Source organism: Oncorhynchus masou, unplaced genomic scaffold (assembly GCF_036934945.1).
Source record: "Oncorhynchus masou masou isolate Uvic2021 unplaced genomic scaffold, UVic_Omas_1.1 unplaced_scaffold_648, whole genome shotgun sequence".
In the NCBI taxonomy this organism is placed as follows: Eukaryota; Metazoa; Chordata; class Actinopteri; order Salmoniformes; family Salmonidae; genus Oncorhynchus; species Oncorhynchus masou.
Genome location: NW_027012917.1, coordinates 149,278 through 176,026, shown reverse-complemented (window position 1 = coordinate 176,026; position 26,749 = coordinate 149,278). Strand labels below are relative to the sequence as shown.

Sequence of the window (26,749 nt, the reverse complement as noted above, 5' to 3'; positions counted from 1 at the left end):
CTCTCTTCATTTGATGTGTAATCCTAAAATACTCTCTTCATTTGATGTGTAATCCTAAAATACTCTCTTCATTTGATGTGTAATCCTAAAATACTCTCTTCATTTGATGTGTAATCCTAAAATACTCTCTTCATTTGATGTGTAATCCTAAAATACTCTCTTAATTTCATGTGTAATCCTAAAATACTCTCTTCATTTCATGTGTAATCCTAAAATACTCTCTTCATTTGATGTGTAATCCTAAAATACTCTCTTCATTTCATGTGTAATCCTAAAATACTCTCTTCATTTCATGTGTAATCCTAAAATACTCTCTTCATTTCATGTGTAATCCTAAAATACTCTCTTCATTTCATGTGTAATCCTAAAATACTCTCTTCATTTCATGTGTAATCCTAAAATACTCTCTTCATTTGATGTGTAATCCTAAAATACTCTCTTCATTTGATGTGTAATCCTAAAATACTCTCTTCATTTGATGTGTAATCCTAATATACTCTCTTCATTTGATGTGTAATCCTAAAATACTCTCTTCATTTCATGTGTAATCCTAAAATACTCTCTTCATTTCATGTGTAATCCTAAAATACTCTCTTAATTTCATGTGTAATCCTAAAATACTCTCTTCATTTCATGTGTAATCCTAAAATACTCTCTTCATTTCATGTGTAATCCTAAAATACTCTCTTCATTTGATGTGTAATCCTAAAATACTCTCTTCATTTCATGTGTAATCCTAAAATACTCTCTTCATTTCATGTGTAATCCTAAAATACTCTCTTCATTTCATGTGTAATCCTAAAATACTCTCTTCATTTCATGTGTAATCCTAAAATACTCTCTTCATTTCATGTGTAATCCTAAAATACTCCATTTCATGTGTAATCCTAAAATACTCCATTTCATGTGTAATCCTAAAATACTCAATTTCATGTGTAATCCTAAAATACTCAATTTCATGTGTAATCCTAAAATACTCAATTTCATGTGTAATCCTAAAATACTCTCTTCATTTCATGTGTAATCCTAAAATACTCTCTTCATTTGATGTGTAATCCTAAAATACTCTCTTCATTTCATGTGTAATCCTAAAATACTCTTCATTTGATGTGTAATCCTAAAATACTCTCTTCATTTCATGTGTAATCCTAAAATACTCTCTTCATTTCATGTGTAATCCTAAAATACTCTCTTCATTTCATGTGTAATCCTAAAATACTCTCTTCATTTGATGTGTAATCCTAAAATACTCTCTTCATTTCATGTGTAATCCTAAAATACTCTCTTCATTTCATGTGTAATCCTAAAATACTCTCTTCATTTCATGTGTAATCCTAAAATACTCTCTTCATTTCATGTGTAATCCTAAAATACTCTCTTCATTTCATGTGTAATCCTAAAATACTCTCTTCATTTGATGTGTAATCCTAAAATACTCTCTTCATTTGATGTGTAATCCTAAAATACTCTCTTCATTTGATGTGTAATCCTAATATACTCTCTTCATTTGATGTGTAATCCTAAAATACTCTCTTCATTTCATGTGTAATCCTAAAATACTCTCTTCATTTCATGTGTAATCCTAAAATACTCTCTTCATTTCATGTGTAATCCTAAAATACTCTCTTCATTTCATGTGTAATCCTAAAATACTCTCTTCATTTCATGTGTAATCCTAAAATACTCTCTTCATTTGATGTGTAATCCTAAAATACTCTCTTCATTTCATGTGTAATCCTAAAATACTCTCTTCATTTCATGTGTAATCCTAAAATACTCTCTTCATTTCATGTGTAATCCTAAAATACTCTCTTCATTTCATGTGTAATCCTAAAATACTCTCTTCATTTCATGTGTAATCCTAAAATACTCTCTTCATTTCATGTGTAATCCTAAAATACTCCATTTCATGTGTAATCCTAAAATACTCAATTTCATGTGTAATCCTAAAATACTCAATTTCATGTGTAATCCTAAAATACTCAATTTCATGTGTAATCCTAAAATACTCTCTTCATTTCATGTGTAATCCTAAAATACTCTCTTCATTTCATGTGTAATCCTAAAATACTCTCTTCATTTCATGTGTAATCCTAAAATACTCTCTTCATTTCATGTGTAATCCTAAAATACTCCATTTCATGTGTAATCCTAAAATACTCCATTTCATGTGTAATCCTAAAATACTCCATTTCATGTGTAATCCTAAAATACTCCATTTCATGTGTAATCCTAAAATACTCTCTTCATTTCATGTGTAATCCTAAAATACTCTCTTCATTTCATGTGTAATCCTAAAATACTCTCTTCATTTCATGTGTAATCCTAAAATACTCTCTTCATTTCATGTGTAATCCTAAAATACTCTCTTCATTTCATGTGTAATCCTAAAATACTCTCTTCATTTCATGTGTAATCCTAAAATACTCTCTTCATTTCATGTGTAATCCTAAAATACTCTCTTCATTTCATGTGTAATCCTAAAATACTCTCTTCATTTCATGTGTAATCCTAAAATACTCTCTTCATTTGATGTGTAATCCTAAAATACTCTCTTCATTTCATGTGTAATCCTAAAATACTCTCTTCATTTGATGTGTAATCCTAAAATACTCTCTTCATTTGATGTGTAATCCTAAAATACTCTCTTCATTTCATGTGTAATCCTAAAATACTCTCTTCATTTCATGTGTAATCCTAAAATACTCTCTTCATTTCATGTGTAATCCTAAAATACTCTCTTCATTTCATGTGTAATCCTAAAATACTCTCTTCATTTCATGTGTAATCCTAAAATACTCTCTTCATTTGATGTGTAATCCTAAAATACTCTCTTCATTTGATGTGTAATCCTAAAATACTCTCTTAATTTCATGTGTAATCCTAAAATACTCTCTTCATTTCATGTGTAATCCTAAAATACTCTCTTCATTTCATGTGTAATCCTAAAATACTCTCTTCATTTGATGTGTAATCCTAAAATACTCTCTTCATTTCATGTGTAATCCTAAAATACTCTCTTCATTTGATGTGTAATCCTAATATACTCTCTTCATTTGATGTGTAATCCTAAAATACTCTCTTCATTTCATGTGTAATCCTAAAATACTCTCTTCATTTCATGTGTAATCCTAAAATACTCTCTTAATTTCATGTGTAATCCTAAAATACTCTCTTCATTTCATGTGTAATCCTAAAATACTCTCTTCATTTCATGTGTAATCCTAAAATACTCTCTTCATTTGATGTGTAATCCTAAAATACTCTCTTCATTTCATGTGTAATCCTAAAATACTCTCTTCATTTCATGTGTAATCCTAAAATACTCTCTTCATTTCATGTGTAATCCTAAAATACTCTCTTCATTTCATGTGTAATCCTAAAATACTCTCTTCATTTCATGTGTAATCCTAAAATACTCAATTTCATGTGTAATCCTAAAATACTCATTTCATGTGTAATCCTAAAATACTCAATTTCATGTGTAATCCTAAAATACTCTCATTTCATGTGTAATCCTAAAATACTCTCTTCATTTCATGTGTAATCCTAAAATACTCTCTTCATTTCATGTGTAATCCTAAAATACTCTCTTCATTTCATGTGTAATCCTAAAATACTCTCTTCATTTCATGTGTAATCCTAAAATACTCTCTTCATTTGATGTGTAATCCTAAAATACTCTCTTCATTTGATGTGTAATCCTAAAATACTCTCTTCATTTGATGTGTAATCCTAAAATACTCTCTTCATTTGATGTGTAATCCTAAAATACTCTCTTCATTTGATGTGTAATCCTAAAATACTCTCTTCATTTGATGTGTAATCCTAAAATACTCTCTTCATTTGATGTGTAATCCTAAAATACTCTCTTAATTTCATGTGTAATCCTAAAATACTCTCTTCATTTCATGTGTAATCCTAAAATACTCTCTTCATTTGATGTGTAATCCTAAAATACTCTCTTCATTTCATGTGTAATCCTAAAATACTCTCTTCATTTCATGTGTAATCCTAAAATACTCTCTTCATTTCATGTGTAATCCTAAAATACTCTCTTCATTTCATGTGTAATCCTAAAATACTCTCTTCATTTCATGTGTAATCCTAAAATACTCTCTTCATTTGATGTGTAATCCTAAAATACTCTCTTCATTTGATGTGTAATCCTAAAATACTCTCTTCATTTGATGTGTAATCCTAAATACTCTCTTCATTTGATGTGTAATCCTAAAATACTCTCTTCATTTCATGTGTAATCCTAAAATACTCTCTTCATTTCATGTGTAATCCTAAAATACTCTCTTAATTTCATGTGTAATCCTAAAATACTCTCTTCATTTCATGTGTAATCCTAAAATACTCTCTTCATTTCATGTGTAATCCTAAAATACTCTCTTCATTTGATGTGTAATCCTAAAATACTCTCTTCATTTCATGTGTAATCCTAAAATACTCTCTTCATTTCATGTGTAATCCTAAAATACTCTCTTCATTTCATGTGTAATCCTAAAATACTCTCTTCATTTCATGTGTAATCCTAAAATACTCTCTTCATTTCATGTGTAATCCTAAAATACTCCATTTCATGTGTAATCCTAAAATACTCAATTTCATGTGTAATCCTAAAATACTCAATTTCATGTGTAATCCTAAAATACTCAATTTCATGTGTAATCCTAAAATACTCAATTTCATGTGTAATCCTAAAATACTCTCTTCATTTCATGTGTAATCCTAAAATACTCTCTTCATTTGATGTGTAATCCTAAAATACTCTCTTCATTTCATGTGTAATCCTAAAATACTCTTCATTTGATGTGTAATCCTAAAATACTCTCTTCATTTCATGTGTAATCCTAAAATACTCTCTTCATTTCATGTGTAATCCTAAAATACTCTCTTCATTTCATGTGTAATCCTAAAATACTCTCTTCATTTGATGTGTAATCCTAAAATACTCTCTTCATTTCATGTGTAATCCTAAAATACTCTCTTCATTTCATGTGTAATCCTAAAATACTCTCTTCATTTCATGTGTAATCCTAAAATACTCTCTTCATTTCATGTGTAATCCTAAAATACTCTCTTCATTTCATGTGTAATCCTAAAATACTCTCTTCATTTGATGTGTAATCCTAAAATACTCTCTTCATTTGATGTGTAATCCTAAAATACTCTCTTCATTTGATGTGTAATCCTAAATACTCTCTTCATTTGATGTGTAATCCTAAAATACTCTCTTCATTTCATGTGTAATCCTAAAATACTCTCTTCATTTCATGTGTAATCCTAAAATACTCTCTTCATTTCATGTGTAATCCTAAAATACTCTCTTCATTTCATGTGTAATCCTAAAATACTCTCTTCATTTCATGTGTAATCCTAAAATACTCTCTTCATTTGATGTGTAATCCTAAAATACTCTCTTCATTTCATGTGTAATCCTAAAATACTCTCTTCATTTCATGTGTAATCCTAAAATACTCTCTTCATTTCATGTGTAATCCTAAAATACTCTCTTCATTTCATGTGTAATCCTAAAATACTCTCTTCATTTCATGTGTAATCCTAAAATACTCCATTTCATGTGTAATCCTAAAATACTCAATTTCATGTGTAATCCTAAAATACTCAATTTCATGTGTAATCCTAAAATACTCAATTTCATGTGTAATCCTAAAATACTCTCTTCATTTCATGTGTAATCCTAAAATACTCTCTTCATTTCATGTGTAATCCTAAAATACTCTCTTCATTTCATGTGTAATCCTAAAATACTCTCTTCATTTCATGTGTAATCCTAAAATACTCCATTTCATGTGTAATCCTAAAATACTCCATTTCATGTGTAATCCTAAAATACTCCATTTCATGTGTAATCCTAAAATACTCCATTTCATGTGTAATCCTAAAATACTCCATTTCATGTGTAATCCTAAAATACTCTCTTCATTTCATGTGTAATCCTAAAATACTCTCTTCATTTCATGTGTAATCCTAAAATACTCTCTTCATTTCATGTGTAATCCTAAAATACTCTCTTCATTTCATGTGTAATCCTAAAATACTCTCTTCATTTCATGTGTAATCCTAAAATACTCTCTTCATTTCATGTGTAATCCTAAAATACTCTCTTCATTTCATGTGTAATCCTAAAATACTCTCTTCATTTCATGTGTAATCCTAAAATACTCTCTTCATTTGATGTGTAATCCTAAAATACTCTCTTCATTTCATGTGTAATCCTAAAATACTCTCTTCATTTGATGTGTAATCCTAAAATACTCTCTTCATTTCATGTGTAATCCTAAAATACTCTCTTCATTTGATGTGTAATCCTAAAATACTCTCTTCATTTGATGTGTAATCCTAAAATACTCTCTTCATTTCATGTGTAATCCTAAAATACTCTCTTCATTTCATGTGTAATCCTAAAATACTCTCTTCATTTCATGTGTAATCCTAAAATACTCTCTTCATTTCATGTGTAATCCTAAAATACTCTCTTCATTTCATGTGTAATCCTAAAATACTCTCTTCATTTGATGTGTAATCCTAAAATACTCTCTTCATTTGATGTGTAATCCTAAAATACTCTCTTAATTTCATGTGTAATCCTAAAATACTCTCTTCATTTCATGTGTAATCCTAAAATACTCTCTTCATTTCATGTGTAATCCTAAAATACTCTCTTCATTTGATGTGTAATCCTAAAATACTCTCTTCATTTCATGTGTAATCCTAAAATACTCAATTTCATGTGTAATCCTAAAATACTCCATTTCATGTGTAATCCTAAAATACTCCATTTCATGTGTAATCCTAAAATACTCCATTTCATGTGTAATCCTAAAATACTCAATTTCATGTGTAATCCTAAAATACTCAATTTCATGTGTAATCCTAAAATACTCAATTTCATGTGTAATCCTAAAATACTCTCTTCATTTCATGTGTAATCCTAAAATACTCTCTTCATTTCATGTGTAATCCTAAAATACTCTCTTCATTTCATGTGTAATCCTAAAATACTCTCTTCATTTCATGTGTAATCCTAAAATACTCTCTTCATTTCATGTGTAATCCTAAAATACTCTCTTCATTTCATGTGTAATCCTAAAATACTCTCTTCATTTGATGTGTAATCCTAAAATACTCTCTTCATTTGATGTAATCCTAAAATACTCTCTTCATTTGATGTGTAATCCTAAAATACTCTCTTCATTTGATGTGTAATCCTAAAATACTCTCTTCATTTGATGTGTAATCCTAAAATACTCTCTTCATTTCATGTGTAATCCTAAAATACTCTCTTCATTTGATGTGTAATCCTAAAATACTCTCTTCATTTCATGTGTAATCCTAAAATACTCTCTTCATTTCATGTGTAATCCTAAAATACTCTCTTCATTTCATGTGTAATCCTAAAATACTCCATTTCATGTGTAATCCTAAAATACTCAATTTCATGTGTAATCCTAAAATACTTTTCATGTGTAATCCTAAAATACTCCATTTCATGTGTAATCCTAAAATACTAAATTTCATGTGTAATCCTAAAATACTCAATTTCATGTGTAATCCTAAAATACTCTCTTCATTTCATGTGTAATCCTAAAATACTCTCTTCATTTCATGTGTAATCCTAAAATACTCTCTTCATTTCATGTGTAATCCTAAAATACTCTCTTCATTTCATGTGTAATCCTAAAATACTCTCTTCATTTCATGTGTAATCCTAAAATACTCTCTTCATTTCATGTGTAATCCTAAAATACTCTCTTCATTTCATGTGTAATCCTAAAATACTCTCTTCATTTCATGTGTAATCCTAAAATACTCAATTTCATGTGTAATCCTAAAATACTCAATTTCATGTGTAATCCTAAAATACTCTCTTCATTTGATGTGTAATCCTAAAATACTCTCTTCATTTGATGTGTAATCCTAAAATACTCTCTTCATTTCATGTGTAATCCTAAAATACTCTCTTCATTTCATGTGTAATCCTAAAATACTCTCTTCATTTCATGTGTAATCCTAAAATACTCCATTTCATGTGTAATCCTAAAATACTTTTCATGTGTAATCCTAAAATACTCAATTTCATGTGTAATCCTAAAATACTCCATTTCATGTGTAATCCTAAAATACTAAATTTCATGTGTAATCCTAAAATACTCAATTTCATGTTTAATCCTAAAATACTCTCTTCATTTCATGTGTAATCCTAAAATACTCTCTTCATTTCATGTGTAATCCTAAAATACTCTCTTCATTTCATGTGTAATCCTAAAATACTCTCTTCATTTCATGTGTAATCCTAAAATACTCTCTTCATTTCATGTGTAATCCTAAAATACTCTCTTCATTTCATGTGTAATCCTAAAATACTCTCTTCATTTCATGTGTAATCCTAAAATACTCCATTTCATGTGTAATCCTAAAATACTCCATTTCATGTGTAATCCTAAAATACTCAATTTCATGTGTAATCCTAAAATACTCTCTTCATTTGATGTAATCCTAAAATACTCTCTTCATTTGATGTGTAATCCTAAAATACTCTCTTCATTTCATGTGTAATCCTAAAATACTCTCTTCATTTCATGTGTAATCCTAAAATACTCTCTTCATTTCATGTGTAATCCTAAAATACTCTCTTCATTTCATGTGTAATCCTAAAATACTCTCTTCATTTGATGTGTAATCCTAAAATACTCTCTTCATTTGATGTGTAATCCTAAAATACTATCGACATTTGATGTGTAATCCTAAAATACTCTCTTCATTTGATGTGTAATCCTAAAATACTCTCTTCATTTGATGTGTAATCCTAAAATACTCTCTTCATTTGATGTGTAATCCTAAAATACTCTCTTCATTTGATGTGTAATCCTAAAATACTCTCTTCATTTGATGTGTAATCCTAAAATACTTCTTCATTTGATGTGTAATCCTAAAATACTCTCTTCATTTGATGTGTAATCCTAAAATACTCTCTTCATTTGATGTGTAATCCTAAAATACTCTCTTCATTTGATGTGTAATCCTAAAATACTCTCTTAATTTCATGTGTAATCCTAAAATACTCTCTTCATTTCATGTGTAATCCTAAAATACTCTCTTCATTTGATGTGTAATCCTAAAATACTCTCTTCATTTCATGTGTAATCCTAAAATACTCTCTTCATTTCATGTGTAATCCTAAAATACTCTCTTCATTTGATGTGTAATCCTAAAATACTCTCTTCATTTGATGTGTAATCCTAAAATACTCTCTTCATTTCATGTGTAATCCTAAAATACTCTCTTCATTTCATGTGTAATCCTAAAATACTCTCTTCATTTGATGTGTAATCCTAAAATACTCTCTTCATTTCATGTGTAATCCTAAAATACTCTCTTCATTTCATGTGTAATCCTAAAATACTCTCTTCATTTCATGTGTAATCCTAAAATACTCTCTTCATTTCATGTGTAATCCTAAAATACTCCATTTCATGTGTAATCCTAAAATACTCCATTTCATGTGTAATCCTAAAATACTCCATTTCATGTGTAATCCTAAAATACTCTCTTCAATGTGTAATCCTAAAATACTCTCTTCATTTCATGTGTAATCCTAAAATACTCTCTTCATTTCATGTGTAATCCTAAAATACTCTCTTCATTTCATGTGTAATCCTAAAATACTCTCTTCATTTCATGTGTAATCCTAAAATACTCTCTTCATTTCATGTGTAATCCTAAAATACTCTCTTCATTTCATGTGTAATCCTAAAATACTCTCTTCATTTCATGTGTAATCCTAAAATACTCTCTTCATTTGATGTGTAATCCTAAAATACTCTCTTCATTTGATGTGTAATCCTAAAATACTCTCTTCATTTGATGTGTAATCCTAAAATACTCTCTTCATTTCATGTGTAATCCTAAAATACTCTCTTCATTTCATGTGTAATCCTAAAATACTCTCTTCATTTCATGTGTAATCCTAAAATACTCTCTTCATTTCATGTGTAATCCTAAAATACTCTCTTCATTTCATGTGTAATCCTAAAATACTCTCTTCATTTCATGTGTAATCCTAAAATACTCTCTTCATTTCATGTGTAATCCTAAAATACTCTCTTCATTTCATGTGTAATCCTAAAATACTCTCTTCATTTCATGTGTAATCCTAAAATACTCTCTTCATTTGATGTGTAATCCTAAAATACTCTCTTAATTTCATGTGTAATCCTAAAATACTCTCTTCATTTCATGTGTAATCCTAAAATACTCTCTTCATTTCATGTTAATCCTAAAATACTCTCTTCATTTGATGTGTAATCCTAAAATACTCTCTTCATTTCATGTGTAATCCTAAAATACTCTCTTCATTTCATGTGTAATCCTAAAATACTCAATTTCATGTGTAATCCTAAAATACTCTCTTCATTTCATGTGTAATCCTAAAATACTCTCTTCATTTCATGTGTAATCCTAAAATACTCTCTTCATTTCATGTGTAATCCTAAAATACTCTCTTCATTTCATGTGTAATCCTAAAATACTCTCTTCATTTCATGTGTAATCCTAAAATACTCTCTTCATTTCATGTGTAATCCTAAAATACTCTCTTCATTTCATGTGTAATCCTAAAATACTCCATTTCATTCAAAATTTCTTCATTTCATGTGTAATCCTAAAATACTCTCTTCATTTGATGTGTAATCCTAAAATACTCTCTTCATTTCATGTGTAATCCTAAAATACTCTCTTCATTTCATGTGTAATCCTAAAATACTCTCTTCATTTCATGTGTAATCCTAAAATACTCTCTTCATTTCATGTGTAATCCTAAAATACTCCATTTCATGTGTAATCCTAAAATACTCCATTTCATGTGTAATCCTAAAATACTCAATTTCATGTGTAATCCTAAAATACTCTCTTCATTTCATGTGTAATCCTAAAATACTCTCTTCATTTCATGTGTAATCCTAAAATACTCTCTTCATTTCATGTGTAATCCTAAAATACTCTCTTCATTTCATGTGTAATCCTAAAATACTCTCTTCATTTCATGTGTAATCCTAAAATACTCTCTTCATTTCATGTGTAATCCTAAAATACTCTCTTCATTTCATGTGTAATCCTAAAATACTCTCTTCATTTCATGTGTAATCCTAAAATACTCTCTTCATTTCATGTGTAATCCTAAAATACTCAATTTCATGTGTAATCCTAAAATACTCTCTTCATTTCATGTGTAATCCTAAAATACTCTCTTCATTTCATGTGTAATCCTAAAATACTCCATTTCATGTGTAATCCTAAAATTTCATGTGTAATCCTAAAATACTAATTTCATGTGTAATCCTAAAATACTCCATTTCATGTGTAATCCTAAAATACTAAATTTCATGTGTAATCCTAAAATACTCAATTTCATGTGTAATCCTAAAATACTCTCTTCATTTCATGTGTAATCCTAAAATACTCTCTTCATTTCATGTGTAATCCTAAAATACTCTCTTCATTTCATGTGTAATCCTAAAATACTCTCTTCATTTCATGTGTAATCCTAAAATACTCTCTTCATTTCATGTGTAATCCTAAAATACTCTCTTCATTTCATGTGTAATCCTAAAATACTCTCTTCATTTCATGTGTAATCCTAAAATACTCCATTTCATGTGTAATCCTAAAATACTCCATTTCATGTGTAATCCTAAAATACTCAATTTCATGTGTAATCCTAAAATACTCTCTTCATTTGATGTGTAATCCTAAAATACTCTCTTCATTTGATGTGTAATCCTAAAATACTCTCTTCATTTCATGTGTAATCCTAAAATACTCTCTTCATTTCATGTGTAATCCTAAAATACTCTCTTCATTTCATGTGTAATCCTAAAATACTCTCGACATTTGATGTGTAATCCTAAAATACTTCTTCATTTGATGTGTAATCCTAAAATACTCTCTTCATTTGATGTGTAATCCTAAAATACTCTCTTCATTTGATGTGTAATCCTAAAATACTCTCTTCATTTGATGTGTAATCCTAAAATACTCTCTTCATTTGATGTGTAATCCTAAAATACTCTCTTCATTTCATGTGTAATCCTAAAATACTCTCTTCATTTGATGTGTAATCCTAAAATACTCTCTTCATTTGATGTGTAATCCTAAAATACTCTCTTCATTTGATGTGTAATCCTAAAATACTCTCTTAATTTCATGTGTAATCCTAAAATACTCTCTTCATTTCATGTGTAATCCTAAAATACTCTCTTCATTTGATGTGTAATCCTAAAATACTCTCTTCATTTCATGTGTAATCCTAAAATACTCTCTTCATTTCATGTGTAATCCTAAAATACTCTCTTCATTTCATGTGTAATCCTAAAATACTCTCTTCATTTCATGTGTAATCCTAAAATACTCTCTTCATTTCATGTGTAATCCTAAAATACTCTCTTCATTTCATGTGTAATCCTAAAATACTCTTCTTCATTTCATGTGTAATCCTAAAATACTCTCTTCATTTCATGTGTAATCCTAAAATACTCTCTTCATTTCATGTGTAATCCTAAAATACTCTCTTCATTTCATGTGTAATCCTAAAATACTCTCTTCATTTCATGTGTAATCCTAAAATACTCCATTTCATGTGTAATCCTAAAATACTCCATTTCATGTGTAATCCTAAAATACTCAATTTCATGTGTAATCCTAAAATACATTTCATGTGTAATCCTAAAATACTCTCTTCATTTGATGTGTAATCCTAAAATACTCTCTTCATTTGATGTGTAATCCTAAAATACTCTCTTCATTTCATGTGTAATCCTAAAATACTCTCTTCATTTCATGTGTAATCCTAAAATACTCTCTTCATTTCATGTGTAATCCTAAAATACTCTCTTCATTTCATGTGTAATCCTAAAATACTCTCTTCATTTGATGTGTAATCCTAAAATACTCTCTTCATTTGATGTGTAATCCTAAAATACTATCTTCATTTGATGTGTAATCCTAAAATACTCTCTTCATTTGATGTGTAATCCTAAAATACTCTCTTCATTTGATGTGTAATCCTAAAATACTCTCTTCATTTGATGTGTAATCCTAAAATACTCTCTTCATTTGATGTGTAATCCTAAAATACTCTCTTCATTTGATGTGTAATCCTAAAATACTCTCTTCATTTGATGTGTAATCCTAAAATACTCTCTTCATTTGATGTGTAATCCTAAAATACTCTCTTCATTTGATGTGTAATCCTAAAATACTCTCTTCATTTGATGTGTAATCCTAAAATACTCTCTTCATTTCATGTGTAATCCTAAAATACTCTCTTCATTTGATGTAATCCTAAAATACTCTCTTCATTTCATGTGTAATCCTAAAATACTCTCTTCATTTCATGTGTAATCCTAAAATACTCTCTTCATTTCATGTGTAATCCTAAAATACTCTCTTCATTTCATGTGTAATCCTAAAATACTCTCTTCATTTCATGTGTAATCCTAAAATACTCCATTTCATGTGTAATCCTAAAATACTCAATTTCATGTGTAATCCTAAAATACTCTCTTCATTTCATGTGTAATCCTAAAATACTCTCTTCATTTCATGTGTAATCCTAAAATACTCTCTTCATTTCATGTGTAATCCTAAAATACTCTCTTCATTTCATGTGTAATCCTAAAATACTCTCTTCATTTCATGTGTAATCCTAAAATACTCTCTTCATTTCATGTGTAATCCTAAAATACTCTCTTCATTTCATGTGTAATCCTAAAATACTCTCTTCATTTCATGTGTAATCCTAAAATACTCTCTTCATTTCATGTGTAATCCTAAAATACTCTCTTCATTTGATGTGTAATCCTAAAATACTCTCTTCATTTGATGTGTAATCCTAAAATACTCTCTTCATTTCATGTGTAATCCTAAAATACTCTCTTCATTTCATGTGTAATCCTAAAATACTCTCTTCATTTCATGTGTAATCCTAAAATACTCTCTTCATTTCATGTGTAATCCTAAAATACTCTCTTCATTTCATGTGTAATCCTAAAATACTCTCTTCATTTGATGTGTAATCCTAAAATACTCTCTTCATTTGATGTGTAATCCTAAAATACTCTCTTCATTTCATGTGTAATCCTAAAATACTCTCTTCATTTCATGTGTAATCCTAAAATACTCTCTTCATTTCATGTGTAATCCTAAAATACTCTCTTCATTTCATGTGTAATCCTAAAATACTCTCTTCATTTCATGTGTAATCCTAAAATACTTCTTCATTTCATGTGTAATCCTAAAATACTCTCTTCATTTCATGTGTAATCCTAAAATACTCTCTTCATTTCATGTGTAATCCTAAAATACTCTCTTCATTTCATGTGTAATCCTAAAATACTCTCTTCATTTCATGTGTAATCCTAAAATACTCTCTTATTTCATGTGTAATCCTAAAATACTCTCTTCATTTCATGTGTAATCCTAAAATACTCTCTTCATTTCATGTGTAATCCTAAAATACTCAATTTCATGTGTAATCCTAAAATACTCTCTTCATTTCATGTGTAATCCTAAAATACTCTCTTCATTTCATGTGTAATCCTAAAATACTCAATTTCATGTGTAATCCTAAAATACTCTCATTTCATGTGTAATCCTAAAATACTCTCTTCATTTCATGTGTAATCCTAAAATACTCTCTTCATTTCATGTGTAATCCTAAAATACTCTCTTCATTTCATGTGTAATCCTAAAATACTCTCTTCATTTCATGTGTAATCCTAAAATACTCTCTTCATTTCATGTGTAATCCTAAAATACTCTCTTCATTTCATGTGTAATCCTAAAATACTCTCTTCATTTCATGTGTAATCCTAAAATACTCTCTTCATTTCATGTGTAATCCTAAAATACTCCATTTCATGTGTAATCCTAAAATACTCCATTTCATGTGTAATCCTAAAATACTCCATTTCATGTGTAATCCTAAAATACTCCATTTCATGTGTAATCCTAAAATACTCTCTTCATTTCATGTGTAATCCTAAAATACTCTCTTCATTTGATGTGTAATCCTAAAATACTCTCTTCATTTGATGTGTAATCCTAAAATACTCTCTTCATTTCATGTGTAATCCTAAAATACTCTCTTCATTTCATGTGTAATCCTAAAATACTCAATTTCATGTGTAATCCTAAAATACTCAATTTCATGTGTAATCCTAAAATACTCAATTTCATGTGTAATCCTAAAATACTCAATTTCATGTGTAATCCTAAAATACTCTCTTCATTTCATGTGTAATCCTAAAATACTCTCTTCATTTCATGTGTAATCCTAAAATACTCTCTTCATTTCATGTGTAATCCTAAAATACTCTCTTCATTTCATGTGTAATCCTAAAATACTCTCTTCATTTCATGTGTAATCCTAAAATACTCTCTTCATTTCATGTGTAATCCTAAAATACTCTCTTCATTGCATGTGTAATCCTAAAATACTCTCTTCATTTCATGTGTAATCCTAAAATACTCTCTTCATTTCATGTGTAATCCTAAAATACTCTCTTCATTTCATGTGTAATCCTAAAATACTCAATTTCATGTGTAATCCTAAAATACTCAATTTCATGTGTAATCCTAAAATACTCAATTCCATGTGTAATCCTAAAATACTCAATTTCATGTGTAATCCTAAAATACTCAATTTCATGTGTAATCCTAAAATACTCTCTTCATTTCATGTGTAATCCTAAAATACTCTCTTCATTTCATGTGTAATCCTAAAATACTCTCTTCATTTCATGTGTAATCCTAAAATACTCTCTTCATTTGATGTGTAATCCTAAAATACTCTCTTCATTTCATGTGTAATCCTAAAATACTCTCTTCATTTCATGTGTAATCCTAAAATACTCTCTTCATTTCATGTGTAATCCTAAAATACTCCATTTCATGTGTAATCCTAAAATACTCCATTTCATGTGTAATCCTAAAATACTCCATTTCATGTGTAATCCTAAAATACTCCATTTCATGTGTAATCCTAAAATACTCCATTTCATGTGTAATCCTAAAATACTCTCTTCATTTCATGTGTAATCCTAAAATACTCTCTTCATTTCATGTGTAATCCTAAAATACTCTCTTCATTTCATGTGTAATCCTAAAATACTCTCTTCATTTCATGTGTAATCCTAAAATACTCTCTTCATTTCATGTGTAATCCTAAAATACTCTCTTCATTTCATGTGTAATCCTAAAATACTCTCTTCATTTCATGTGTAATCCTAAAATACTCTCTTCATTTCATGTGTAATCCTAAAATACTCTCTTCATTTCATGTGTAATCCTAAAATACTCTCTTCATTTCATGTGTAATCCTAAAATACTCTCTTCATTTCATGTGTAATCCTAAAATACTCTCTTCATTTCATGTGTAATCCTAAAATACTCCATTTCATGTGTAATCCTAAAATACTCCATTTCATGTGTAATCCTAAAATACTCTCTTCATTTCATGTGTAATCCTAAAATACTCTCTTCATTTCATGTGTAATCCTAAAATACTCTCTTCATTTCATGTGTAATCCTAAAATACTCTCTTCATTTCATGTGTAATCCTAAAATACTCTCTTCATTTCATGTGTAATCCTAAAATACTCTCTTCATTTCATGTGTAATCCTAAAATACTCTCTTCATTTCATGTGTAATCCTAAAATACTCTCTTCATTTCATGTGTAATCCTAAAATACTCTCTTCATTTGATGTGTAATCCTAAAATACTCTCTTCATTTGATGTGTAATCCTAAAATACTCTCTTCATTTGATGTGTAATCCTAAAATACTCTCTTCATTTGATGTGTAATCCTAAAATACTCTCTTCATTTGATGTGTAATCCTAAAATACTCTCTTCATTTGATGTGTAATCCTAAAATACTCTCTTCATTTCATGTGTAATCCTAAAATACTCTCTTCATTTCATGTGTAATCCTAAAATACTCTCTTCATTTCATGTGTAATCCTAAAATACTCTCTTCATTTGATGTGTAATCCTAAAATACTCTCTTCATTTCATGTGTAATCCTAAAATACTCTCTTCATTTCATGTGTAATCCTAAAATACTCTCTTCATTGCATGTGTAATCCTAAAATACTCTCTTCATTGCATGTGTAATCCTAAAATACTCTCTTCATTTCATGTGTAATCCTAAAATACTCTCTTCATTTCATGTGTAATCCTAAAATACTCTCTTCATTTCATGTGTAATCCTAAAATACTCTCTTCATTTCATGTGTAATCCTAAAATACTCTCTTCATTTCATGTGTAATCCTAAAATACTCTCTTCATTTCATGTGTAATCCTAAAATACTCTCTTCATTTCATGTGTAACCCTAAAATACTCTCTTCATTTCATGTGTAATCCTAAAATACTCTCTTCATTTCATGTGTAATCCTAAAATACTCTCTTCATTTCATGTGTAATCCTAAAATACTCAATTTCATGTGTAATCCTAAAATACTCAATTTCATGTGTAATCCTAAAATACTCTCTTCATTTGATGTGTAATCCTAAAATACTCTCTTCATTTCATGTGTAATCCTAAAATACTCTCTTCATTTCATGTGTAATCCTAAAATACTCTCTTCATTTCATGTGTAATCCTAAAATACTCTCTTCATTTGATGTGTAATCCTAAAATACTCTCTTCATTTGATGTGTAATCCTAAAATACTCTCTTCATTTCATGTGTAATCCTAAAATACTCTCTTCATTGCATGTGTAATCCTAAAATACTCTCTTCATTGCATGTGTAATCCTAAAATACTCTCTTCATTTCATGTGTAATCCTAAAATACTCTCTTCATTTCATGTGTAATCCTAAAATACTCTCTTCATTTCATGTGTAATCCTAAAATACTCTCTTCATTTCATGTGTAATCCTAAAATACTCTCTTCATTTCATGTGTAATCCTAAAATACTCTCTTCATTTCATGTGTAATCCTAAAATACTCTCTTCATTTCATGTGTAATCCTAAAATACTCTCTTCATTTCATGTGTAATCCTAAAATACTCTCTTCATTTCATGTGTAATCCTAAAATACTCTCTTCATTTCATGTGTAATCCTAAAATACTCTCTTCATTTCATGTGTAATCCTAAAATACTCTCTTCATTTCATGTGTAATCCTAAAATACTCTCTTCATTTCATGTGTAACCCTAAAATACTCTCTTCATTTCATGTGTAATCCTAAAATACTCTCTTCATTTCATGTGTAATCCTAAAATACTCTCTTCATTTCATGTGTAATCCTAAAATACTCAATTTCATGTGTAATCCTAAAATACTCAATTTCATGTGTAATCCTAAAATACTCAATTTCATGTGTAATCCTAAAATACTCAATTTCATGTGTAATCCTAAAATACCCAATTTCATGTGTAATCCTAAAATACCCAATTTCATGTGTAATCCTAAAATACTCTCTTCATTTCATGTGTAATCCTAAAATACTCTCTTCATTTCATGTGTAATCCTAAAATACTCAATTTCATGTGTAATCCTAAAATACTCAATTTCATGTGTAATCCTAAAATACTCAATTTCATGTGTAATCCTAAAATACTCAATTTCATGTGTAATCCTAAAATACTCAATTTCATGTGTAATCCTAAAATACTCTCTTCATTTCATGTGTAATCCTAAAATACTCTCTTCATTTCATGTGTAATCCTAAAATACTCTCTTCATTTCATGTGTAATCCTAAAATACTCAATTTCACGTGTAATCCTAAAATACTCAATTTCACGTGTAATCCTAAAATACTCAATTTCATGTGTAATCCTAAAATACTCAATTTCATGTGTAATCCTAAAATACTCAATTTCATGTGTAATCCTAAAATACTCTCTTCATTTCATGTGTAATCCTAAAATACTCTCTTCATTTCATGTGTAATCCTAAAATACTCTCTTCATTTCATGTGTAATCCTAAAATACTCTCTTCATTTCATGTGTAATCCTAAAATACTCTCTTCATTTCATGTGTAATCCTAAAATACTCTCTTCATTTCATGTGTAATCCTAAAATACTCTCTTCATTTCATGTGTAATCCTAAAATACTCTCTTCATTTCATGTGTAATCCTAAAATACTCTCTTCATTTCATGTGTAATCCTAAAATACTCTCTTCATTTCATGTGTAATCCTAAAATACTCAATTTCATGTGTAATCCTAAAATACTCAATTTCATGTGTAATCCTAAAATACTCAATTTCATGTGTAATCCTAAAATACTCAATTTCATGTGTAATCCTAAAATACTCAATTTCATGTGTAATCCTAAAATACTCTCTTCATTTGATGTGTAATCCTAAAATACTCTCTTCATTTCATGTGTAATCCTAAAATACTCTCTTCATTTCATGTGTAATCCTAAAATACTCTCTTCATTTCATGTGTAATCCTAAAATACTCAATTTCATGTGTAATCCTAAAATACTCAATTTCATGTGTAATCCTAAAATACTCAATTTCATGTGTAATCCTAAAATACTCTCTTCATTTCATGTGTAATCCTAAAATACTCTCTTCATTTCATGTGTAATCCTAAAATACTCTCTTCATTTCATGTGTAATCCTAAAATACTCTCTTCATTTCATGTGTAATCCTAAAATACTCTCTTCATTGCATGTGTAATCCTAAAATACTCTCTTCATTTCATGTGTAATCCTAAAATACTCTCTTCATTTCATGTGTAATCCTAAAATACTCTCTTCATTTCATGTGTAATCCTAAAATACTCTCTTCATTTCATGTGTAATCCTAAAATACTCTCTTCATTTCATGTGTAATCCTAAAATACTCTCTTCATTTCATGTGTAATCCTAAAATACTCTATTCATTTCATGTGTAATCCTAAAATACTTGTAGCTTCCTTTTGACCTCTGTTCCTTTCCACCATACACATTGATAATAAACTAGGTTATCCCACCAGGGGAGTATACTGACTACCCCCCTTCTACCCCCACCCTCACAGAGCTGCCATCAGCAGGGATCCCTTCTATGAGATGCTGGCCACCCGCAAGAAGAAGGTCTCCTCCATGAAGAGACACTAGAGCTGCTCAGGACTCCTCCTCTTCCCCCCGTTGAGAGAGTTTGGACCCATCCTGCTGAGACCCTGAGACTTGTGTTTTCAGGCCTGGGGATGGGGTTGGAGCAGGGGCTGCAGACTGGGGGTTGGGGCCTCTTGCCTCGGTCAGCATTTCTCTGGGATAGGCTCTAGCTTTGGGATTCCACAGACCGACCAACAGGACAGGGTGCATGCTGTCCTGCCTCCCCCTCCTTCTCTTCCCCCTGCTCCGGTCTCTGTGGCTGAATGCTCTCCGTCTCTCTCTAAACTCTTTGCTGTGTGTATTTTGGGAGAAAGGGGTCTATCGCTTTCTGGGTAAAATGGATCCCCTCCCTCAAAAAGACATGTGCACACACACCCATACTCTCACACACACCAATGTCGTACACTGAAGTCACACACACACACACACACACACACACACACACACACACACACACACACACACACACACACACACACACACACACACACACACACACACCTCATCTAAACTCAGCAGGTCTGATGGAGTTGTTGTGGCATCCCAACCAAAATCAAAATATTCTTACTAGCTTTCAAAAGGAAAGGTGAGATGCTTTTCTGTATACGTTAATATGATGGGCAACGTGTGTTTGTAGAGCTTACTACTGTATATATTTCCCTCAGAATCTTGAGCTTTTGGGTTTCAGTTTTAGTTTTTGATAACGTTTTTAGAAAGACTGAGGGGGAATGGGTTATATTGCCAACCAACGATTTTTTTGAAACGAGAATAAACTTTTTGAAGTCTTTCTGTCAAAGTTGCCTCTCAGGAGATTGTTACTTGGCTCTGGAACGGTCTGTATCAGGATACACTTAGACTCTGTCCAAACTCACTCAGTACCTGAAGGAAGACTTCATTTACAATCACTTTTTAAAATTGACATAATTAAATGAACATGTTTGCCATTACATTTGCCTGTTTATATGCACATAATCTGTGACAATAATTGAGCTTTGACAGCTATATTCCTCCATAGCTGTTTGCCCCTGACTCTTTGTTGTTCATATGTATCCCCAGTTGTTTCACAGCAGTTTAGACGTGCTAACTTTGTTGTGAAAACACACGGTTGTTAAACACAGTGTTGTGTTCATTAGGCACCGAAACGGAAGAACGGGGACTGAAAAAGGTGGGGACTACCTTGACTTGTCCAATAAGATGTGTTCATTTTCCTTTTCCGTTGTGTGCACTAATGTACACTTCCCTGATGAGTGGTTTGCACATGGTCTTTGTGTGGGATTATGGGCGAGGGCTCAGCTATCGCACTTCATTTCCTGTTGGACTTGGAGGTCCATTCAGGGGACGAGAGTGTCTGTCAGCGAGAGTGTCTGTGTATCTGTCAGTCAGTACGGGCCACAACTCAGGGGCTCACAGAGATTTGAGGCGTCTGGAAATTGAGTTATTGTCCTCATCTGCCCTGTCCCTCTATTCTGTCCTCTTTTCTCTTCTCTCTTTCCTTGTCTTTCACGCATCTCTCTTTTTCCTCTCATATTTATCCTCTCTCTTTCTCTCGCTCACTTTCTGTAAATGTAACATACAGACAAGATAATGTGACAATAATCACATTTTCTGGTGTACAACTGACTAGGTACCCCCTTTCCCAGTATCCTATTTCCTATTCATTGTCTACCTGACACTCCCAATGACATGTGTCCTATCATGCTGCTGGTTAGCTAATTCACAAAGATGCTCTTTCTAAGTGGAGCTGGTTATTTTTACCTCTTAAATGCAACAAAGATGCCCTCACCTATCTTTTTACCCCATAGGAGCACTCTTAAATGTCCTTCCTCATTTGTAGACACAGTATAAAATGCTAGAACAATCCAGGTTTCACCTTCTTCAACCCACACTCACCATCCTAAAGCATTGGAATAGCTCTCTCACTTATTTCAAATAGCTGTTGCATCCTTTACTGTACTAGGAATACAGTAATAATACCTGTAAGACAAACACCTAGGAATACAGTAATAATACCTGTAAGACAAACACCTAGGAATACAGTAATAATACCTGTAAGACAAACCAAGCCTGGGCAGTGGACTGTCCGTTAATTGGAACACCCTGAATGTTTGGATTGGATTGATTGAACAAAAATGTACTAATGTGGAACACCCTGGAATGTTTGGATTGGATTGATTGAGACAAAACACAGCTGTTGTTCAGGAATGTACCATTATGCTCCATAGTGGTGAACTACTCTGATCAGGAATGTACCACTATGCTCCATAGTGGTGAACTACTCTGATCAGGAATGTACCACTATGCTCCATAGTGGTGAACTACTCTGATCAGGAATGTACCACTATGCTCCATAGTGGTGAACTACTCTGATCAGGAATGTACCACTATGCTCCATAGTGGTGAACTACTCTGATCAGGAATGTACCACTATGCTCCATAGTGGTGGAACTACTCTGATCAGGAATGTACCATTATGCTCCATAGTGGTGGAACTACTCTGATCAGGAATGTACCACTATGCTCCATAGTGGTGAACTACTCTGATCAGGAATGTACCACTATGCTCCATAGTGGTGAACTACTCTGATCAGGAATGTACCACTATGCTCCATAGTGGTGAACTACTCTGATCAGGAATGTACCACTATGCTCCATAGTGGTGAACTACTCTGATCAGGAATGTACCACTATGCTCCATAGTGGTGAACTACTCTGATCAGGAATGTACCACTATGCTCCATAGTGGTGAACTACTCTGATCAGGAATGTACCACTATGCTCCATAGTGGTGGAACTACTCTCCCAGTGCAAGACATCTTAAGTCAGCTTTGGTATACATTATTTGTCTTTAAAGTGGAATCGTACATGGCATCACAATTGCATCCAGCAAATGCAGTTTTATTTGTGCATAAAACCTTCTCTACTCTGTGATCAGTGCCTGGCTGTCTGTTATTCATGTTTTTCCTCATTTATGGAGGCACATTCATGCCAAAAATAAAGAAGCATTGATATTGACAAATTATTCATCAGTATTAGTTTTATTTCAATATTTTTTTTTTGTGCCAAGAATCTGCTTCCATAGTACATAGCCCTGTTTCCCTGATTAGTTTCTCCTAGCCTCGTCTCAGCAGACTGCTTATAGAGATGACAAGGAAACAGCAAATAAAACAGTCAGAAATCTAGACAGAATTTGGTTACTGGTTATTTATCAAGGTTGTATATACTTAAATGTATAGTGGATTTATCTGTTTTTTTCATGTTATTTTGGAGTTTTAATGTAGCAATATGATATGATTTGCCATTATTTTTGTTTCGTAGTGTTTGATTTGAGGTTTCTATCATTGCCATGTAATCAAAAGCTGAAATAAAGTAAAGACTAACTTGTCACTATGGCTGACTGACTGAGTGTGTACTCGATGGCCATTCTGGAATTCATTCAAAATATCACGTTTGTCTTTAATAATAGCTCATACAACAATCACTTTGAAAAACAGTTTGTTTAACTTTTTTTTTTTGCATTATAATTATGACATTTTAATTTCAAGGCCGTGTTCTTAATCTATGAACAAAACCAAGGGAATTGAACGGATGCAGATTTTTGCTCCGGGTTTGTCTCTTATTGAACAGACCCACTAGAGGGCAGCACACTATCAGTACAGACCCACTAGAGGGCAGCACACTATCAGTACAGACCCACTAGAGGGCAGCACACTATCAGTACATGTGCTGTAGAGGAGAGAGCAGAACAATAAGTCATACTGTCATAACGTCCACATAGAGGCAGCCTATTACCTCACCTGTGAAGCCTATTGGTCCACATAGAGGCAGCCTATTACCTCACCTGTGAAGCCTATTGGCCCACATAGAGGCAGCCTATTACCTCACCTGTGAAGCCTATTGGCCCACATAGAGGCAGCCTATTACCTCACCTGTGAAGCCTATTGGCCCACATAGAGGCAGCCTATTACCTCACCTGTGAAGCCTATTGGCCCACATAGAGGCAGCCTATTACCTCACCTGTGAAGCCTATTGGCCGGTGACTAAATAACAAGCAGTAGCTGGAGAACAGAAAAATACTTCAAACTGTTTTGTCATCATTACTTCCTTTAGCTCAATTGTCCTTGAGCCTATTCTTTTCATAAACTTCACATTCATAGCCTTTACACTGGTACAGACTGACTGAAAAATATCTATATTTACAAGTGAATGTGTATCATATTAAATGATGCCTGGAAACTGAAACTGAATCAATAAAAATGTCTCTTTGCAATGGAATGGTGGCTGCTGGAAACAGCAGTGAATTAATGGCATTGTGATGGTAGAATGTAGACAACAGCACGACAAACTAACAAAAACACTGGTTGTCTCCAAGTAGGAATAGCAGACTATTCAGGTACAAGCTGCATGTCATATGTTGCGGATTCAATGCAAACATTGCATTCTGGAACTCTAACTCTAGTACCCTTATTTTAACTGCCCCCAAAATGTATCTACGTATATATGTTCTGCTTGAATCCTGCAACAGCACTGGATACCTAAATGCTCCATGTATTGTCTCCCATACAGATTTTATGGGCATACTAACCTTTTATTTTGATTAAATAACAAAAAACATCCTGAAATGTAGACAAATAGAGTTGTGCTCATGGGTGTGGAGAGGGATGCTCCTTTCTGTCCCAGTGCAGTAAAAACATCATTTCCCTGGTTTATATACATTTCCATACTATGATGTTGGAAAAACAGTGTGACATTGTGAAAATGATGCTAATGCTGTTTAGTATAAGAGCGGTTTGAAAAGACCACCTGAAACTTCAGCCTGTTTTGCTGAGATGGATTTTTGGACTGCCTGGTGACCTAGACCAATAACATAGAGTTTCTAACCTCTCTGCCAATAACAGCTTGTTTTCAGGTTCCTCCCATTAGGCTCGTCCTATTAGGCCACTCAGACCAGACTCCCAGACAGTCCGAGCAAAATTCGGGCTTCAGTAATTGCTATTTGCTAAGAAGCAATTTTTGTTTCTCTTGGACCATTTTAATATAAAAAATAACTGTTAAGGTCCAAAAACGGCATCTGTTAAAGGTTCTTGATCTTCCAGCAGGACAACAACCACAAACACACATCAAAAGCACCCGGGAATGGTTCAAGAAGAAACACTGAACTGTTCTGGAGTAGCCAATGAAGAGTTCAGATCTGAATCACATCCAAGAGCTGAAAATAGCAGTTGGTGGAGGCCTCCCCTCTAACATTATAACATTAAAGCAGTTAGTGGAGGCCATCCCTCTAACATTAAAACATTAAAGCAGTTAGTGGAGGCCATCCCTCTAACATTATAACATTAAAGCAGTTGGTGGAGGCCTCCCCTCTAACATTAAAACATTAAAGCAGTTGGTGGAGGCCATCATTAAAGCAGTTGGTGGAGGCCATCCCTCTAACATTAAAACATTAAAGCAGTTGGTGGAGACCAAACATTAAAGCAGTTGCAGTTGGAGGCCATCCATTAAAACATTAAAGCAGTTGGTGGAGACCATCCCTCTAACATTAAAACATTAAAGCATTTGGTGGAGGCCATCCCTCTAACATTGAAGCAGTTGGTGGAGGCCATCCCTCGAACATTCAAACATTAAAGCATTTTGTGGAGGCCATCCCTCGAACATTAAAACATTAAAGCAGTTGGTGGAGGCCATCCCTCGAACATTCAAACATTAAAGCATTTGGTGGAGGCCATCCCTCTGACATTAAAACATTAAAGCAGTTGGTGGAGGCCATCCCTCGAACATTAAAACATTAAAGCATTTGGTGGAGGCCATCCCTCTGACATTAAAACATTAAAGCATTTGGTGGAGGCCATCCCTCGAACATTAAAACATTAAAGCAGTTGGAGGAGGCCATCTCTCTCACATTAAAACATTAAAGCAGTTAGTGGAGGCCATCCCTCGAACATTAAAACATTAAAGCAGTTGGAGGAGGCCATCCCTCGAACATTAAAACATTAAAGCATTTGGTGGAGGCCATCCCTCGAACATTAAAACATTAAAGCAGTTGGTGGAGGCCATTAAAACATTAAAGCAGTTGGTGGAGGCCATCCCTCGAACATTAAAACATTAAAGCAGTTGGTGGAGGCCATCCCTCTTCAAACATTAAAGCACATTAAAAAACATTGGTGGAATCCTCTGACATTAAAACATTAAAGCAGTTGGTGGAGGCCATCCCTCGATTGGTGGAGGCCATCCCTCGAACATTAAAACATTAAAGCAGTTGGTGGAGGCCATCCTCGAACATTAAAACATTAAAGCAGTTGGTGGAGGCCATCCCTCTGACATTAAAACATTAAAGCAGTTGGTGGAGGCCATCCCTCTAACATTAAAACATTAAAGCATTTGGTGGAGGCCATCCCTCGAACATTAAAACATTAAAGCAGTTGGAGGAGGCCATCTCTCACATTAAAACATTAAAGCAGTTGGTGGAGGCCATCCCTCTGACATTAAAACATCAAAGCAGTTGGTGGAGGCCATCCCTCAAACATTAAAACATTAAAGCAGTTGGAGGAGGCCATCCCGCGAACATTAAAACATTAAAGCATTTGGTGGAGGCCATCCCTC

General features: G+C 32.1%; 1 protein-coding gene across 2 annotated transcripts in view; it reads left to right on the top strand.

Annotated features, from left to right (window-relative positions):
* LOC135536666 (cytohesin-1) overlaps positions 1-20,652 on the top strand; it is a 141,416-nt gene extending 120,764 nt beyond the window's left edge. For both annotated transcript variants that reach the window (XM_064962918.1, XM_064962919.1), the window contains exon 13: positions 20,077-20,652. In XM_064962918.1, the coding sequence (XP_064818990.1) occupies positions 20,077-20,155 (79 nt within the window). In that variant the 3' untranslated portion in view covers positions 20,156-20,652. The remainder of the gene's footprint in view (positions 1-20,076) is intronic.
* The last annotated feature ends 6,097 nt before the right edge of the window (positions 20,653-26,749 follow it).